This window comes from Talpa europaea (assembly GCF_964194135.1).
Source record: "Talpa europaea genome assembly, chromosome: 6".
Taxonomy (NCBI): domain Eukaryota; kingdom Metazoa; phylum Chordata; class Mammalia; order Eulipotyphla; family Talpidae; genus Talpa; species Talpa europaea.
Window position 1 is genome coordinate 22,781,710 of NC_140072.1, and position 20,264 is coordinate 22,801,973.

At 34.2% G+C, this 20,264-nt stretch overlaps 2 protein-coding genes across 4 annotated transcripts in view; one reads left to right on the forward strand and one right to left on the reverse strand.

Moving 5' to 3' along the window:
* The window catches only part of MAP4K3 (mitogen-activated protein kinase kinase kinase kinase 3), a gene marked incomplete at its 5' end in the record, with an annotated part of 132,280 nt that overhangs the window by 11,691 nt on the left and 100,325 nt on the right, over positions 1–20,264 (reverse strand). For all 3 annotated transcript variants that reach the window (XM_084234526.1, XM_084234525.1, XM_084234524.1), the window contains 10 exons: positions 738–855; positions 938–998; positions 3,562–3,641; positions 5,057–5,141; positions 8,900–8,941; positions 11,236–11,348; positions 13,025–13,184; positions 14,585–14,627; positions 15,954–16,007; positions 16,254–16,292. In XM_084234526.1, coding sequence (XP_084090652.1) covers positions 738–855; positions 938–998; positions 3,562–3,641; positions 5,057–5,141; positions 8,900–8,941; positions 11,236–11,348; positions 13,025–13,184; positions 14,585–14,627; positions 15,954–16,007; positions 16,254–16,292 — 795 coding nt within the window. The remainder of the gene's footprint in view (positions 1–737; positions 856–937; positions 999–3,561; positions 3,642–5,056; positions 5,142–8,899; positions 8,942–11,235; positions 11,349–13,024; positions 13,185–14,584; positions 14,628–15,953; positions 16,008–16,253; positions 16,293–20,264) is intronic.
* LOC311171562 (transcription and mRNA export factor ENY2-like) lies at positions 11,737–12,042 on the forward strand (the record flags this gene model as incomplete). The annotated part of the gene is made up of 1 exon (XM_084234527.1): positions 11,737–12,042. The coding sequence occupies one exon, from the start codon at positions 11,737–11,739 to the stop codon at positions 12,040–12,042; it is 306 nt and encodes a 101-aa protein (XP_084090653.1).

Below are 20,264 nucleotides of genomic sequence, written 5' to 3' on the forward strand. Positions count from 1 at the left end.
GCCTTGCTGGTAATGTGAATCTGCAGAGCAAATGCTTGATACTCAATACAGTTCCAAACAACCTCAGAAGAATCTTCTTGATGCACATGAAAACAAAAACTCCTCACATTTTTAGACAAATCATTTTAACTTTTTACCTTTTAGAAATTTTTTTTAAAAAGATTTATTTATTTATGCATACAAGAGCTGGGGTACAGGCCAGAGGCATGGGGGAGGGGGGTGAGAGGATAGACGAGAGACAGAGTGGGGAACAGAACAGTAAGACTGACCAAAGTACACTGCTGAGGGGAGAGTCAGGAGAGGTCCGCTGCGCCATGTGGGTTGCTCCCTGGCCAGCGGGGGGTCAAACTTGGGCTGCAGAGGCTGCAGACAGCTTCATAGGTTGCGTTTTAACCCCTTGCGCTACCAGGGAGGCCCCAAATTTTTAAAAATCTGAACCAAGATCCTGGTAGATTTTCAGTGGCAACACATTTAATGTTCCCAGTTCAAACTTGTGAACTTATTCCCTGGCTTCCAAGGATAATTAGGGTGTAGTTACTAAGTCAGAACCCAGGAGGATTAACTGAATGTAAGGTTCTGAAATATCAAAAAGTATAATACTATACGGACAAAAAGAATCAACTATTAAGCATAGAAAATTGAATAAAGTGGGAAGGACACATTAGTGTCCTACTTATCAGAATGAATTATTAACATTATTTATTTATAAGGGTGGAAACAAGTAAATGTACAGATACCTTGGTAGTATTCGGTCAGGGAGTTTGTGTGCTGGAATAGCAACAGGTAACTTCTGCATTTGTCTTGCATAATCAAAAAGCCCTGGTAAGTTATGGGAATAAAGCTGAGAAGCTTTACCTGCAGAAAAAAGTAAATATGACATAAAAACAAGTAACATGAGAGAAACAATTATTAGGTATTTAAAAACTGACAGACTTACCAGATATTGATAGTAAACAATTGTTCATTACATATAACCATGTACACCTTCGGGGAAATAGCTGATTAAAAAAAAAACAAAACACAAAGTTTACCAAGGCTAAGAGATAACAGTAATGTAAACATGTACACATCAACCATTTAAACTCTCACATTAATAGGCCAGTTCTAAAAAAAGAAATTTATTTTAAGAGAAATTCATTTTCTAAAGCACCTAAAAACATGAGCTATGTAAATAATACATATTTATAGAAAAGAAAAACATGAGCAATATAATATCATTATCTAAGCTTCAACACAGTAAGATTATTTCAAGTCTCCTTTTTGGTAAGGACAATCCAATCTTAAACTTTGCAGGAAGAATGACACTTTCAAACAATGTCTAATTTTTTATTTTAGTTTTGAGTTAACATAAGTAAGATTCCTTTATGTATTTCCCCCAAAGCGGTCCTATCTAGGCATATGGACTGCTTGGTTTCTGGAGAGAAGAGACTGAAAAAAGTCTGAGAACATGATGAAAACTTACAAATTATAATATATATGCAAACACAAACACACAATTCATTGCTAAAATCTAATATATAAAAAGGAGAGGCGCTCCTGGAAGCTTGAAAGTGATTAGTATTTATGGGAAAAATACATGGACTATGTAAATAGACTATGTAAATAGTCCATGTACTCAGGAGGAAAAAAATAACTATTCTTATCAAGACATTTCACTATGGGTATCAGTAGTTCTCTAAGTGGTTGGTGCACCAGCATCATCAGCATCACCTGGGTATTTGTTGGGAATGCAAATTCACAGACTTCATCTCAGACCTATTGAAGTGTAAATTCTGAAGGCGGGCACAGAAATCTATGTTTTAACCTGGTGATTCTGATGCATACTGAAGTTTGAGGACCAGTGATGAATGTAATTAAGCATTCTGATTCAACAAGTGTGGCTGCTGGGTTTGCTCTGGCAATTCTTACCAGATTACTCCAAAATAGATTGGGATGAGGGTAGGGAATGGAGAATGATGAAACATATCAAGGTCTCTAAGGACGTTACTAAAGCACAAAGTCACAATGGTGGTTATGAATAGTTAAAAAAGAAACAGTATTAATAAGAAGGGGAGAGGGCCTCCCTGGTGGCACAGGAGTTAAAGTGTTAGCACTATCAAGCTATCGCCAGCCACTGCACTGTGAGTTCAATGGATCCCTGGCCAGGGAGCTGACCCACGTGGTGCAGCAGACCTCTCCTGTCTCACCCACTGCTCTCCTCAGCAGTGTATTTCCGTAGATTTGCCTGCTCTGCTCCCCACTCTGTCTCAGGTGAATCTTCTTACCTCTGGCCTACACCCTCGTGTGGTGAAGCATTTAAAGACATGGACTCTGAATCAGCCTGTCTACGTTCATATCCCAGTTCAGCATTTAGTAGCTGTGATATCTTTGTAGCATTACTAATCTTTTCTGTGCCTCAGATTTCTTAATAAAATGAAAATTGTATGGTATTTAGTTCTGAGAATTTGCTGTGAAGATTAAACAAGTTAATGTACTTGAACAGCATTTAAAAACAATATCTAGCACATGGTAAGCTTTATATAGGAGTTAGTTATTAGTATCATCATCATTATCATTTTTGTAGGTTGCTTACTTAGTATTCTGGTCTTTAGATACTAAATGCCAAACACTTTCCCCCATTCATTGTAACATTCCAAAGTGTCTCCTACAATTCCAAACCCCATTTTTCCCCTCTGTCCTCTTCACCCCTACCCTGATTTAAGGCATCTTTATTTTTTTTTTTTTTTTGCATAGAAGAACTGGGATGTAGGACAGAGGTGTAGAGGTGAGAAGATTTATCAGAGGCAGAGTGGGGAGCAGAACAGGCAGATCTACTGAAATGTACTGCTAAGGGGAGCAACAGGAGAGACAGGAGAGGTCTGTTGTGCTATACGTGGGTTAGTTCCATGGCCAAGGATCTAACTCTGGTCACAGGGGTGACAGCATTGAGACTTAACCCCTACACCACCAAGGAGGCCCTATCTTTACCTTTTGAGCATAATCTTTAGCCTCATCTCTTGCTGCAAACAGATATTTCTAAAATGAAGATCTGGTCATTAGCATAATACAACAAAGCCCTGGGTTTGGCACCTGCCTAGCTACCTAGTTCTGTATACTGTTACTATTTTACACTCACTCTATATTCCAAATTGTCCATTCATAGTTCCCCATACTTGCAATGCTGTTTTGAACTCCATGCATTCATATTCATCTTCTGTCTGGCAACTTTCTACTCATCACCATCAAAACTCATCTCAAATACCTCTCCTCATCTCCCTACAGGAGGGGCTGGTGATTGCCACCTCTGTGGCCCAATACCTTATACTCATTCCTAGTATGACATCTACCCATGGCTGTTTTAATTGCTGCTTTATGTCACTGTTTCCTCCATTAGATCATGAGCTCCTTAAGAGTAAGGACTAGTTCTATAAATGTGTTTCAGTAACTGGTAGACAGGTCATGCTCTATAAAGATTTCATGAATAGAAGAGGCTTTCAAATCACAGAAATGAAACTTATTTCTTGTCTACTGTCTACATATAACTTAACAGTTAAAGAAAAAGATAAAACAAAATAACATTACCTGTTCCATTGATGTTTCATGAAGTTCATTAAGATTCAAGGTATAAATCCCTTCTTCGGCACCAAATATCAAGTACTGATCTGAAATAATAAAAGCAGTCCACTAATTTTGATATACTTTTGATTTTAAAATACCTTTTAAAAGGTTTGTATGTCTAAAATTAAATATACATTAATATATACAAAGTAATTGGTACGATTATAAGTAGTAAATCTTTTTTATCTTAATGCAAATAAATGGTTAAACACTCTTAATAAATTGAGTTATCTGTAAATATTAGCCTCATAACAGTAAAGACAACTTTCATTTAAAAATATTTTGAAGAGTAGCATGCTAAGATTCCTCACTCATCAGAGGTGCTAAGAATGGCAGAATCTGTAGCTTCTTTTCTAACACCCTTCTAGGAAAGTATTATGAGTAACCAATGTGCACATATGTAAATCAAGAACAGATGATACAATTTCAAAGTATTTTTGCAAACTGGCCATATTTATAAGCACTAACATCAAAAAAACAGGAAGTGATTACTGTTTATTAAAAACACCAAAACTTGGATGGTAGAGTTCTCAATATCTTCTAGAAGATACTGTTTTGCTGTGGTGACTGGTTTGTTTTTATAATAATATAAAACAACAAATCAAGAACTTCTCTAGACTAAGCTGAAGTATGCCGTGAGCAACCCAGAATGGCAAGAGCATTCTTACACTGCTTAGAATTAGGTTTAGTGCTGGTAGATTAATGATATAAGCTATTATGTAGATGCATTTTAAGATCTATAGTGAGGCAATACAATGTTGAGTGAGTACAATTACTCTTATTATGGTCCCCTCTAAGGTGAGAGATCCTCTAAAGTAGGCACTGGACCCTGAATCCTCAGTAGTTAGATTCCTAGAGCAATAGCTATGTCTAAAAACAAAGATACTGGGCCTCCCTGGTGGCGCAGCGGTTGAGCGCTGGGTTGCGAAGCTGCCCGCAGCCTCTGCAGCGCCGGTTCGATCCCCGGCTGCTCCCCGGCCACCAGAGGAGGGTCCCACATGGCGCGCAGACCTCTCCTGCCGCCCACTGCTCCCCTCAGCAGTGTACTTCGGTCCTTCTGCCTGCTCTGCTCCCCGCTCTGGCTCTGGTGAATTCTCTCACCCTCCCGCGCTTCTGACTGTACCCAGTGCATGTATAAACAAAACAAACAAACAAACAAACAAATAAATAAATAAACATGCCTCTATAAAATTAAAAAAAAAAAAATAAATAAAAACAAAGATACTGAGTGGTTGTGCAGCAGAAGAAACTTTTTGAAGCAAAGTAGGGTGGCATAGAGCACATGGTTTCATATTGACAGGGTGCCTACATAGTGAAACTGTAGTAGTATGTGTCACTCTCTAACACTGATAATAAAATTTACCTTAAATTAAAAATTTTTCAGAAATTATATTCACAAAATGAAAGGTTTCACAGTTCAATTTAAAACACAACTGGAAAAATAACAGATAAGACATACCTCGTGTATCTGGGTTTATCCACGATGTTGCACAGTGAATTTTCAAAGGACATCCATTAAAAACCTTTGAAAAACATGCACCCATCTGGAAAAACAAAGAATAACCAAATAATGTATCAATTCATTTGTGCATCAATTCACTATCAGTAGTGGTAACACAAAGGTTCCAAACATAACAATTATTGTGAACCGATAAGGTAATTTATGAAGAGAGTAATTCTATTTTTCTTCTCAAATAAACAAAACTGTAGTAATAATTCTATACACTAAATTGCTTATGCAAGTATCACCTACATGTCCCACATAAGACCAAGACAGTATTTCCTGGAGGAAGTCATAATCTCCATAGGTGAAAAATTTTCTTTAGTTTTACGAACCTAAAGGTGGTATTAATAATTGAAAAGTGAAAGAGGTACAGTTGATTTGAAATTCAGACACAGATTCCAATCTTAAAATATACAGACCTGTTTCTCCACAATCCCCCCTCCCCTGTATTGCTTAATACAAAGTTTTCTTCCCTCCTGCCTTTTAAAGTCCTCAGAATGTTTACTGATGCCTACTGGCGATTTTTGGTTACTGAATTGTCTGCTATATAAATCTTCAGTATTTCTTATTATTATTATTCTTACTTTGTTGTACATAATTCTCTTAAAATACCTCCTTTTTGTTGAAAAAGGCGGCATTTCTTTTCTTTCTTTTTTTGGGGGGTGGGCAACACTGGTTTATAACACTGTGGGTGATTCAGAGGCACAGGCTCACACCTCAGATGCATGTCACACCACCACCACCAAGGCAGCCACACTCCTCCAGCACAGTCCACAGTGCTGCCTTCACCTCTCCTGTCTTGTAGCCTTAAATCAAGTCAGATTTCTAGGGTTTGTTATTGTTTTGATTTTGTGTGATTCTTTGTTTTCATTCTCTATATTCTGCATATAAGTGAAACTATCTGACAGCTGTTGTTCTTCTTTGGATTTATTTCACTTAGCATTATCCCCTTCATTCCATCCATGTTGCAAATGTCAGAAGTTTATCTTTTCTCATAGGCAATCACAATTGTTTACTTTTGTTTTTAGTTTGCTTTGCCATAGGGATTCAGTCACAAAAATATCTTTATTATTGATATCATGGAACATATTGCCAATGCTTTCTTCTACGAACTTTACTGCAGTAGGTCTTATATTTAAATCTTTAATCCATCTGGAGTTTATATTTGTGTATAGGGTTAGTCTTTTACATGGGGTTTTGCAATTTTTCCAGCATCATTTATTAAAGAGTTGTCCTTTTCCCATTTTATGGTCATTGCTGTTTTACCTTAGACTAGGTGCTGGTATGAATGTGATGAACTGATCCATGGACCTATTTTGTGCCAATAGCATGTTGTTTTCAATAATGTTGCTTTATTATAAAGTTTGAAATCAGATATTTTGATACCTCCTCCTTTTTGCATAGTGAGGCTTTTGTGGTTGCATATGAATTCGATTTTTTTGTTCAGTTTCTTTGAAAAATATTGCTGGTATATTTACAGGGACTACATTACATGTGCATATTATTTTTTTTTAATGTTTGTGTGTGTGTAGAAGAACTGGGGTGTAGAACAGAGGTGAAGGTGGGGGCAGTGAAAGGATTCACCAGAGACAAAGTGGGGAGCAGAACAGGTAGATTCACTGAAATAACTGCTGAGGGGAGCAGCAGGTGAGACAAGAGAGGTCTGCTGTGCCTTATGTGGGTCACCTCCCTGGTTGGGAATGGAACTCAGGCCACAATGATGACAGCACTGACTTAACCCCTAGGCCACCCAGGAGGCCCAACACGTGCATATCATTTTAGTAAGGATAGTCATTTTCATGATATTGGTTCTCCACACCCAGACGCACGGGATATGCTTCCATCTTCTTAATAATATCTTGTAGTTCTCGTTGGATAGTTGTTACCTCCTTTGTTGGGCTGAATCCAAAATATTTAATTCTTTAAGAAGTAATTGTAAATGGAGTTATTTCTTAATTTCTTTTGCTTCTTGTCTGTTGTTTGTAATTAAAAGGCTATGGCTTTTTGTATGTTGATTTTGTAGTCTGCCATTTGCTATATTCATTTGTTGTTACCACTAATGTTTTGATCAAGTTTAGGATTTTCTATATAAAGTATATTGTCTGTGAACAGTGATAGTTTCATGTCTTTTTCTTCCCATTTTGGATTCTCTTTACTTCCTGTTTCTGGCTGGTAGCTCTGGTCAAAACCTTGAGTACAGAGTTGAAACAAAAGAGGTGACAATAGGCATCCTTATCTTGTTCCCAGTCTTAAGGGGAAAGGTTTTAGCTTTTCACCACTGAGCATCATATTGGCTATTTGCTTGTGATACACTGCCTTTACTATGCTGAGACAGGTTTCTTCTATTTTAAGTCCTATTTTCTTAAATTGAGAAATCTGATTATTTTCCCAGGAAGAGGTCATTAAAAAGCTTTACTCTTTGATGGTAGTGTTTATTTACCAAGCCCATTTATAAGTCTTTCAGATAATAAGTACCTTTTAGTGAATTACAGTATCACTCACTTGAACTTTCGTTTACTCTTTAGAATAAGATGTTAATCGTGTAATTATTTTTCAGGTTAGAATAAATAAATACAAGACAGCTTACTCATTTCATGACTCTTCCTACCAATAACTTGTGGAGAAAAAGAATATAGAATATTTGGCCAGAGAAAAGCATTGTACTTCATTTTATAGCAGAAAGATATTCTTCATAAAAATGAGATAGCACTCTGGGGAAAACACCATATTTGACTATTATAATGAATTAAAAATACTAACAAAACAAAATAATAAACCTTCCTTTTTACTTGTGGAAATCTACCAACCAGTATTTAAAGATTTTAGTATCCCAAAATGAACAACTTAACCTAACAATACAACCAAGTGGTAAGAGAAAACCAATAAAAATACTTTTATGGTATAGTGTGGACACTATATCAGAACTAATTAGAATTTATTAGAACTATTAGAACTAATTCTAATAGTTATCCTTTACGATGGCTACTGATATTTATATGTTAAAATACCGCTAAACTCCTAAAAATCCAAACAACAAAATGGGGAACACAACAATCAAACCAATACTAACTTTAAGCTCTTTTGTATATAGCTGGTCCTATTTGACATTCCATAGTTACCAGCTCTTCCCTGTTAACTACATGCCTGTCTGAAAGCTTTATTTGGAAGTCAAATAGGAAATCTTATTCATGCCGTGTGTGTGTGTGTGTGTGTGTGTGTGTGTGTTGAGTTCTAGTGATATTAACCAGAAATTATACTGAGTTAATATAATTTTAATCCTAAGAAAGCATGAGTTAATTAAAAAAAAAACCCATAACAAACTATAATACAGCACATTTAAGCTCCAACTGTAGGCTTGGCTAGACTATGATTTAGAGGGCTAGACTAAGATCTTTGAGTTTCAGTTTTACTCATAAGCAAAATAGTTTGGGCCAGATGTTCCTTCAGTTCTAAAATTCTATGTTTTTGATAAGTGAAATCATGTTAGAAAAATGTGTCATACCTACATTTTATACTTCCTATTATATCCATGTGCCTTTTCACATATCTTCAAAAATAGCTGCAAACAAGATATTAACAAATTTTGGAATAAAGTATGTATAACTTAGATAATTTTATTTTGAAAAGCTACTTTTTAGATGTAAACAATATTTTAATTTGTAATCTTCTAGTTTTTTTTCAATAATAAAAATTGTTTCTAGCTAGAAAAAATCCATCCAAAGGTACACATCCACGCAATTACATGTCACTGTATTATGTACAGTGTGAAAGCTTAACCAATTTGATTTTTATACTTACATGTACTTTAGGAGTTGGGGGCAGACCATTACTAATAGGCTTCTAGAAAAAAGAACATATGCTTAATTATGCTTTTGTTGCTCTTTGTTGTAATACTGCATCTCAACGCATGTATCTAAATATGCAAACTTTCTCTTGACAAAATAAATATGAAAATAAGGCTGAAGTTCCCCTGTGACACTTATTCCTAGTACCCTGACATCCCTAAAATGCGTTTAGCATGTATCTTTCCAAATCTTTTTCTAGGTAATTATAAGCAGATCCTCAAACAATGCTTCTTTCTACTGCTAATGAGAAAAAAGAAATCCTGGCTGACAATGAATAAGTCTATCTTATTCAAGTACCTTGGTTTCATTATATGTCCTTTCATTTACAGTACGTTTTCAAGAATCTATGACATTAAGTGAGGACTTAATGTATATGTACTTATGTATTTGTATATTGTTCCCAACCTTTTGGTATATATTTGTATACATGTTTCCACAGAAAATTGTTTTGTGTGTGTTTACAACATCACTGCGCACTGCTTATCATTTTGTTCTTTGTCTTACCACTGGGTCTTAGACAGTGTTTTACATCAGCAAATATAGATTTGTTTCATTTATTTTAACTGCAGCATATGAGTATAACCTACTTAGCCATTCCGTAGTAAATATTGGACATCTAGGTTAATTTCAACTTTTTACTCTAACAACATTGCAGAAATGAATGCTCTTGCATCTACCTAATGATGCAACGTGTGACTTACTTTTTTAGGATATGTATGAGAGTCAAACTACTGGAACATAGGGGTCTGTATTGTTTACATTTAGTGAATACTTACTGCCTTTCTGAGTGCCCATTTCAGGTCACACCCACCAGCAATATATGACAGTCCTGGTTCTTTACAGTGTCATAGACACACTTATTAGTAAAAAATATTTTCTCATTAATTTGCATACCTTTCACCCTCATGAAGGCTGACTCCTATTTTTTTGTTACCATCCAAATCAACCCCTCTAACCTATTCCATGACACCCCACTTCAGAATCTTTTTAAGACAATGTTTATTGGCTATCTGTATCTTTTCCTCTGTGACTTGTCATTCCCTTTTTTAAAAAATCTATTTGAGTTCTTTATATAATTTAGATTTGAATACTTTATTTATTATAAGTAATTACAAACGCTTTCTCTTAGTCTCCAGATTATCTTAATCTTATTTACAATTTGTTTTGTCAATTAAAGTTTTAAATTTTGAGTAATTCAAATATATAGGTGGTCAAGTATACTGATAATTATAAGGAGAGCAAAAATAGCATATTTTCTCACCTACAATATTCTTAGGAATGCCAGTATTTTCCCATAGGGCTACTTCTTGGGGTATATGATCTGTCCCCTGGAGAGGGAAACTCACTGAGAGGGGTTACACTCAACATAAATTTTATTAAAGTCTAGATTTGTTCTGAGTTAATATTAAATATTTTAAGGTATAGTGTTATAATTTTTCTCAATCTGATATAAATCAGAATCATTTAAATGATATAACAAAATCTTTTTTAAAAGGTACTATTGATTTTATATATAAATATGTAAATTTTTTGTGGAGCACTACTTACACAACAAAATTTTGAAATTTTGGGAGATTAAACACAGTATTATAAAACATAATGTTTATGTTTTAATAGTTATGAGATAGTATTCTAACATTTTTGTAACAGGAATAGTTGTTAAGGTTAACTTCAAAATCTCCTAAAGTGATATCTAGTATCTACTGGCAAATAATTTTAACTTCTCCTCCTCATTGGCTAATTTCTTTGAAGAAGAGTAGTAATATCACTAATTATGAAATCTATAGTCAGAAATCTGTCCTGGGGTAGAAGCTTAATGTACATATCCTTCTTTCCATAACTTTTTGAAACTATAAAGGAACTTTTAATGATCAATTTTCATCAATGAAAACAATAGTTATTTTCTGAAGAAACCTAAGAATACTTAGTGCTTAACTGCATGCAGAAGATCACATTTTACAATACACTATATAACACACTGGTGTAAATAATTCGAGCACAGAAAGTCATCAATCATATTTACATAGCAAAATTTAGTCTTTTTAAAAGATTTAAACAACCTTCGCTACCATATTTATGCTAAAATGAATATACTAAAACAGTAAATATAATAACATATGGAATATAAATATATAAAAAATACAAATAGACATATACAAGTAAAATACAAAATATACAAAATAATATACTAAATATACAATTGCTAATTTCACTAACTGAAGGGCAAAACTAACTTAATAGTGAAAAGGGAAACAAACACAAGCAGATTTTGTGGCTATAAATACCTACTGGTACATCTTTCTTTTCTTTTCTTGATAGGTTTGTGCCTCTGTGTTCATTCTGCTGCTGATATAGTGAACCATCTCGTTCACCATTTAACTGGAAGGAGTTCATTCCATTTCCTACAGTAGGACATGTTTAAACATACAGAAAAATAATTGATTTTCCTAATTTTTATAGTTAGAAAATTATCAAGTGGCAAAGAAAAATATTAGGTCTGAGATGGTTTCATCCTTCATTTGGGATAATTTGATTGAAACATTAGCATTAAAGTAAGAAAGTCTTACCTATAATACACATTTTTCTACTTAGATCTCTAATTCTGGCAGATAGATAAATTTAAACTCAGGTTGTGTATAAAAAGTACACAAATTTGTGTTAAAAAGGCAAAAAGGGAGGTGCCCAAGCTACTGAGGGTCTAAGTCTGGGCAGCCGAAGAGTGTGGTAGGTAACGGTCGTCAGCGCAAGGGTCATTTCGTCGCTGGGAAGGGATGGCCCTCGCCCGTGGTGATGGTGGTTAGCAAGATGAACAAAGATGCGCAGAGGAGAGCAGCAATTAACCAAAAGTTGATTGAAACTGGAGAAAGAGAATGCCTCAAAAAGTTGCTGAGAGCTAAATTAATTGAATGTGGCTGGAAAGATCAATTGAAAGCACACTGTAAAGAGGTAATAAAAGAAAAAGGACTAGAACACGTTACTGTTGATGACTTGGTGGCTGAAATCACACCAAAAGGCAAAGCTCTGGTACCTGACAGCATAAAGAAGGAACTTCTACAAAGAATAAGAACATTCCTTGCGCAGCATGCCAGCCTTTAAGATTGAATTAGATTGTGTTGTTTTGTGTGTTTATTTCTGAAAGTAAAACTTGACATAAATTAGGAATCATTTTTCAAAATAAAATCCTTTTTTGTATAATGGTATATATTTTTCAGTAATGATGTATACATTGTATTGATTTTTTTCCCCTAAATGTGTTATTTTAATAAATATCTCATGAATGAGGAAAAAAAAAAAAGGTAAAAAGGAAATATTTCACACATTACTTCAGGAAAGGGTCAATTCATACTGTGTTATCTAAGAAACTTCAGTTGCTCTTTTTAATTGCTTCTTTTGCATAATACACAAGAAACTTTATGTTGTTAAAACAGTACCATCTAAATAATTTGGAGACAAATACTTAGCAGAGACTATTATTTAAAAAAAAAACAACAAAAAAACTGCGCGCAGATCTCTCCTGCCGCGCTCACTGCTCCCTTCAGCAGTGTATTTCGTCAGTCTGCCTGTTCTGTTCCCCACTCTGGCTCTGGTGAATTCTCTCATCCTCCCGCACTTCTGACTGTACCCAGTGCTTGTATGAATAAATTAATAAATCTTTAAAAAAAAACCAAAAAACCACCAAACTGATTTAGTAAAATGAATTAGATAAAATACCCTCTTCTAGGTCTAGAACAGAAGAAGTAGCTTAGAACCAAAAGACATTTTCTTTGTTCAAAGCTTAATTTCTTTTGTTTCCACACCAAAGGTAAATGAATTTGGCATAAACAACTCCTCAATAGACGGGGTCTAGACATGAAATGAGAAACAAGGGGCAAATATCCTAGACTGGTCACTCATGATCATGTCATAAAAACATTTCACACCATGGGGCAAAAAAGCAGAGTATCTCTCTGTAACAACTGACTTCCATTTCCCCTTCCCAAAGGAATTTCACATACTCTTGTCAAGATTTCCTGCACTTTTTTTTTCATACAGTATGAAAATCTGGTAACAATGATTTTACCCTTTTGTCCCCCTTTACCTAAAGCAATAGGCTTTTGTGGAGGTAATCTGGGAGGTGGTGGTCTAGGTGGTACTTGGGATGGTTTTGCTGGGCTCTCTGACATGGGACATCTCTTGATTGTTCCTTGATTATCATCCTCAGTAGAATGAGTTTCTTGTGGTATGAATATGGATTTAGGCTGAAATAATACAGAAAAGGAGACCAATGATTTAACATGAATTATTTTCCTGAAGTAAATACCACCTAATAACACAATTAGATTGTGTTATTAGCACATGTAGCAGAGGCTTTCAAAGTGTTTACCAAAGTGTCAAGGTAATTCAATTATCTTCATATATATCCTAAAATGTTTTTTCAGATTTTGCTGCTATGAAACAAGGGGGTGGGGGGCCCTGTATGTCTTTCTTATAACTCTTCACAAGCTTTCCCATTTAGACTAGTCAAATAAAAACATTCTGGTCTTTGTGATTTCCAATTTAAATGAATCTCATTTTATTTAAACATTCATGCTTATCAAGGTTCAAGTCTTTAGCAAGGCTAATCTAAACTGTCTTTTACATGACAAAATGCTCTTTAATCTTTCAGACTGGGGACAGAAGATTTCAATTAAAATTTTGTCATACTGGAGAATACTAACAGAACAATATGGATCCCTGAGAAATGCAGACAGGGAAAAACCTCTAAGATGCTGAAGGTATGGAGAATTTATAAATGTGTTCCTTCATTTATTAAGTGATCGGCACTTACTTTTTTGAAATTCAGAGCTCTGTATTTCTGCAAATATGAAACTAAACAAGCAAGTACCATAATATTTACCTATATGAATGATGGTTTTCTTAATAGTATAAAATGGAAGTTAAATACAGTAATACAAACTGGATGAAAAAACTGATCAGATGCCAACTCTCACCTATAACTCCTATTTCTAAACTTTGTATTAGTTCATTTTATAAATAGGTCATTTTATAATTAAAATTAGCTATGCATATGAACTTTTGAAATAAATGTTTATAACAATTACCGATATTAACTCATACTACCTTTTTAAAAAGTCCAACAGTTGGAATTATTTTAATATGTCTTTGACATTCCAAAAATCTCATTTTGGATTTTCATTTTACTTTAATCTTTGTTGGCTATCCTCTGTACATCAGGATGTGTTTTCATTTTGAGAGTATCTTCTGAAAATTAAGTATCTGTGATGATGACTACCTTTTACTCACTTCTCAGGAAATTAGCTACTAGATTATAGATTTTGAGGGAAAGGGGAGCTTTCTAAAACAAATGATCCTATCAATCCATTAATAAAATCATTTCCAGTGTACAAATTTCTGTAACTTATTTAGAATAAATACCAAATGACCAGATAGATAATTTTAAAAAAACATTAAACTGATTTAATCATAATCATCTACTTATATTATGGTTAGCAACTTCTTAATTATTTTTCTTTATGGACACCAAAAGAAAATGCTACAGAGTAATTAAGCTATTAATACAGATATAAAGTGGCAGGTCTCTCTCTCTTTCTCACACACACTCACACACACAATTCATACTGAAAAATAAATTCTCTACCTTTGGTGGCAAAGGAGGTGGAACTTTTGCTTTCATGGTTGAACTAAAAACATAAAAATTTAGAGTCAGAATTATCCATCATATAATTGAATCACTACTAAAATATTAAAGAAAAGCATGCTCAAATACCTTTTCTAAGATAATGAATTTTTCCCAAAATATTTTGTGAAATGCTTAAGTTATGCTGAAAAGGAATTTGGGGTATATAACTGACACTTACATTTTATTAGTTACAGGTGTAAAACATGATGAGTCAACATTTACATATACTGGGAAATGATGACAACTTTCAAGATCTACTCTCTTAACAACTTTCAAATATGCAATACAATACCATTAATCAGAGTCACAATGCTATATATTATATCCCCATGAATTATTTGTACTAGAAATTTGTACTTTCTGAACACTTTCATGTCCTAACCTCTACCTGTGGCAAGAACCAATCTATCCTGTGAATCTATGAGCTTGGTTTATGTAATATATATAAGTGAGATCACACAATTTTTGTTTTCTGTTTGACTTGTTTCACATAGCATAGTATCCTCAAGGTCTATCAATGCTGTCCCAAAAGGCAAGATTCCTTTTTCTGGTTGAATATGATTCACAATATAACTGTGTGTATGTTCATATACATGTATAGACATATTATGTGTGTGGATTCACCAGAGACAAGAGTGGGGAAGAGAACAGGTAAATCCACTGACATACACTGCTGAGGGGAGCAACAGGCAAGACAGGAGAGGTCTGCTGCACCTTGTGGGTCATCTCCCTGGCTGGGGATAACACTTGTGCTGCAGTGGCTGCGGATAGCTTCATAGTGCTGTGTCTTAACCCCTTGCACCAGCAGGGAGGCCCCATCCCACCCCAATTCTTATGTCAAAGTTTTAACTCCAATGTGACTGCATTTGGAGAATCAGCTTTTGAAAAGTGATTATAGCTAAATAAGGTCATTGAAAGTGAAGTTCTAATAGGATAGGACTGATGTCTTTCTAAGAGGAGGGACAGAATTCTATCTCTATGTGTACACAGTGAGGAAAGGTCATGTGAGGACATAAGAAGGCAGTTGTCTGCAAATCTGGAAGAGATCTCTCACCAGCAGTTGAACTGGCAAATTGAGCTTGGTCTTCCCAGCTTTCAGAACTCTGAGAAATAAATTCTATTGTTTAGGACACCCAGGTATGATATTTTGTTAAGGACACCCAAGGTGACTAATACAACTAGAATACAGAAAAGGAAAGAAACTGTGGTGAAACCCATGATACTATTTATTAGTGACAGTAAAATCACTGTCAATATTAAAAGCCAGATTTAAGAAATCAGGTCATATGACAATTTTTCTTTTACAAAAAACAGAAACAAAACTCACTGCTTAGATTCATCATCATCTCCTTCATCATCATCTAAATGTGCCACATGTCCTCTAAATAGAAAGAAAGGATAATTCCATTAGTGCTAAATAGACTTTACCAAACAGTTTATAAAGAAATTTTAGAAAATGCAGAAATGGCTACTTCAAGAAAGAAGTTTATTTCAACATCTTTCTAAGATTCAGAATTTTTAAAATAGCAACAAAGTAATCTTGGGCTACATGATACAGAAGGGGGCAAATTCTTGTCAAACTGCTCAAAGTACAAAGTACATAAGCTAAATTAAAAATCAGAATTACCGCTGGTGTAGTTCTTCTTCAACGGATTTCAGAAGACTCCTGAAAGGAAAAAAAATAATGTAAATAATAAGCAAAGCAATACCAAGAATATATTTTTAGCACTTTAACCTTACCCATAATTCTAAAAAATTACCTTTTACTATTTACTAAAATTCTGCCACAGTCATCTCTATACCATAAAAGCTGTATTTCATGAGATACTCTTATTTTCTGTTGCTAATGTCTTTACACGTGTTTCAAATGAAAACAAAACAAAACAAAACTTAATATTTACTGAAAACTACCAATTCAAACATAAGACAACCCACCATGAAATGTCACGATAGGACTGACATAACAATAATTGCAGGGTCATAGTCAGGGGTTTCCAGGACTCAAATTTTACCTGGAGTATTTTGCCTGACACCTGAAATTATATATATATATATAAATATTTATTTTTTAAATAAGGAAGGTGACACACTTTAAAAAAAAAAACATGCTCTCAGGCAATCCTACAAAATGAAACTCAACATGTTGGATCTCTCTGCGAAAGCATGCATGCATGTGATGTGAATACATGAATGTAGTAGCACTTGGCTTTCACAGAAGACACTCACTTACCTGAAGTATCTGCTCTCCAGTGGTGTACTGGCAAACACATTTACACTTTTGGGAGACTAAGCCTGTATCAGACCAGGTGCGAGGATTTTAGCATTAGGAGCAATTTATAAACCTTTGCTTTTCAGGAATGTAAAAGAAAACTTAAGGCATTCCTGAAGTTAACGTAATTCTTTTCCTTGCAAGTTCATGCAGTATACCTCCTATGTTATACTCTTTTAAGCATAAAAACTCAATAGTCTTTTTAAGCTAATAGGATAGAGAGAAATATGGTTACTGATAGCATACTGGGATAAAAGTGATTCAACAGAATATTTACTCTCCTTAAAAATTGTGATAGAACTTCCTAATCAGTTTACCCTCTTGTACATATACATATTGGGGAGGGGAAATGCTCTTAGAGTTCTTAAAACTTAAAACCAGAGGCACTGAGAGGTTTGGTTATCTGGTATAAGCAATGAATAGAATAAATTTTTGGCCATTAAGTATTTTAATTAGGCCAGTTTTATTATCAATCTCAATCTAAGTTTTAAAAAGTGACAAAGTAAGAAATCTAGAAAGGCAAATGACACAGAAAGACCATAAATGCTTTGCAAATCCTAGTTTGCAGATACAAAAACTGAGGAGGCATCTCAGGCAATTTATCTTATTCACCAACTTCATCATGGCTGGCTACAGGAAGACAGGAGAGCTTCTGCCTTGAGGCAGATTAGCAAAAACAAACAAACAAACAAAAACTAGGTGACTGGTTTGAAGCAAAGACAGCCTGAAATGAATGCTGCCTCTGCCAGGATAAGGTGTGCTGATTTAGATAAAGTACTTTGATCATTCCTATGCTTCAGTTTCCATATCTGTACAATGGGAATTACAGCAATATTGATCATCCTAAAGTGTTTCTCTGAAATAAAATAAATGACAATGCTTCCAATTTAAGAATAGTTTAGAACAGTAATTTAGAGCACAGTGAGTACTCAACTAATGTTTTCTTCATTGTTTTTAACTAAACATTTGTTTTTTTAATTTTTATTTTTTAAGATCTATTTATTTATGCATGCAAGAGCTGGGGCACAGTCCAGAGATGTGGGTGGCGAGAGGATTCCCCAGACAGAGCAGGGAACAGAACAGGCAGACCTACTGAAACACACTGCTGAGGGGAGCAGCGGGAGGGACAGGAGAGATCTGCTTTACCATGTGGGTCGCCATGTAGGTTGATTGCTTCATAGTGTGGTACTTAACCCCTTGCACCACCAGGGCAACATTTCTTTAAACTTTAATCAAAGCGCGGTCCAGGAGTCCTGGGGTACTAGACCCCTGTATTCTGTAGGAGGTCTGCAAGGTCAAAACCATTTTCATAATACTAAATAAAGCATATATTTTTTTTGATCTCATTCTTTCATTAAATAGGAAATTCTGGGTTTTTCCAGAGACTATCAGATGTATGATAGCACTACAGGATCATAACAGATATGAGAATTTAGCTGTCTTCAATAAGCCAGGTATTATTATAAAAATACAAAACAAAGCTATGTTTCTTACTATTCTTGTTTCAGAAAAAAAATCCTTTATAAAAATGTTAGTGGGCCTTAACAAAAAGTTTGCTGTATTTCATCACATATATATGAAGTTCCTTATTTCAATTATTTGTTGCTTCTAAGTCTCATGACGGACAGGAGTCAAATGATGTAAGGAAGGTACCTTAAAGGAATTGCATTTAAGAGAGGAATTTTTTTTTTAGTACAAAGTTATATTATATATGACCACATGTAACAACTACATTATTTTAACTAAATATTTTGAAAAACTTTCAGTTTATATTTCCAATACTATAAATACTAACAGTAACAATCATATAAACAAAATCTCATTGGAGTCATCAATTTTAAAGACTATAAAAGAATCCTGGAACCAAAAATGTTTTAAGTGTTGCTTTAAACTATTTAGTTAAATTAAATATAATCTCTCTGTACTGTACAATGGGCTTGCATGTCATTTTAGAAAAAATGTGGAAAAAAAAAAAAAAAACAACTTCTTAAGCATATGACAACAGTTTCTGAGGCATTGCTTTTTTCCAGTAGAGAATATTAGGATCTGAAAATAATTAAGAGGGGAATTTAAAACGTAGTTTGTCTTCTGTTATTCCTCTAGTTATTTTATATGGCACCCACTTTAAAAAAGAAAAAAAAGAAAAAGCCTTCCTGGGAGCATTAGGTTTTCTAAGAGTAAGAAAGAAAAGCTGAATAAGAGAACATGAAAAAGCAACTAGCCTTGGTGAGTGACTCTCATTTTTTATTCATTTACTTTTATCTGACGTGGTACGACATGAACTCTATGAAAAGTAGGATATATGATTTGCTTCTCAGGTTTCATAAAAGAAAACGAAACATGGCTAAACTGCAAAAAGGCCCATTTATAGTAAATACTGGAACTTGAGAGCACTGGAGTGATTTAAAAAAAAAAAAGTGATACTGATTTAATCACCAAGTCCAACTGTATTCTTATGGAATTTTTATAAAGAGAAGAAAAAACAAAACAAAAATGATGTCCTCATACACGGAGTTACCAATTCTATCAAAAATGACTAGGAAATTTGGATTAAAAAGTTTAAAAACAATAGGGAAACAGATTTAATTGAAGTGAAGAAACAGATATGGAGAGAAGAAAAAAAAACACCGGAAGTATTTTGAATATTTTAATTACCTAAGGAATTCATGTTGCCGGTTACTAAACTAAAATCTTTCAAATATGCCTAACTAGCTCAAAATGATCTACAAATACTGCCCTGAATATATATTTGAAATCAAAACAAGCTCCCTATTTCTTTAAAACCAAAAAGCACTTTTATTCACTTTTTCCACTTGCTCTTACAATCAACAATTATTTACTGAGTAAATACTGTAAATAAGGGCAACCAGTAAGTATTTACTAAGCCCTAAATGTGTTAAATATTTTACAATGATTATTCCATTTCACCCACGAGCATCATATGACAGGTACTATTATCCCCATTTTTTTCTAGAGAATATTGAGGTAAATTTTTCAAAGTCACATAGCTTACAGGAAGAGGCAGTTCTGACTCCAGATCTAGCATTCACTACTGCTATACTCAATTCTGCCAGGAATTATGTGATTCAACTTACTCTTTTGACTATCATTTATACCTTTAGAAAATTTATCTTTAGAAGCTTTTCTCCCAAAAAAATTTAGACTTTTCCTTTTAAAAATAATACTGTATTAGTTTTAAATGGTCAGAAAATTTGGCCCTAATGATAACAAAATTCAAAAGAAAATGTCCCAGTAAGTCAAAATACAGGGGCTTTCTAGTTAAAAAAAAAAAAAAAAAAAAAAAAAAAAACCAAACAAAACTTAATTCCTGCATGGTCTGGAATAGGTAGAAACCCATAAATGGAAATC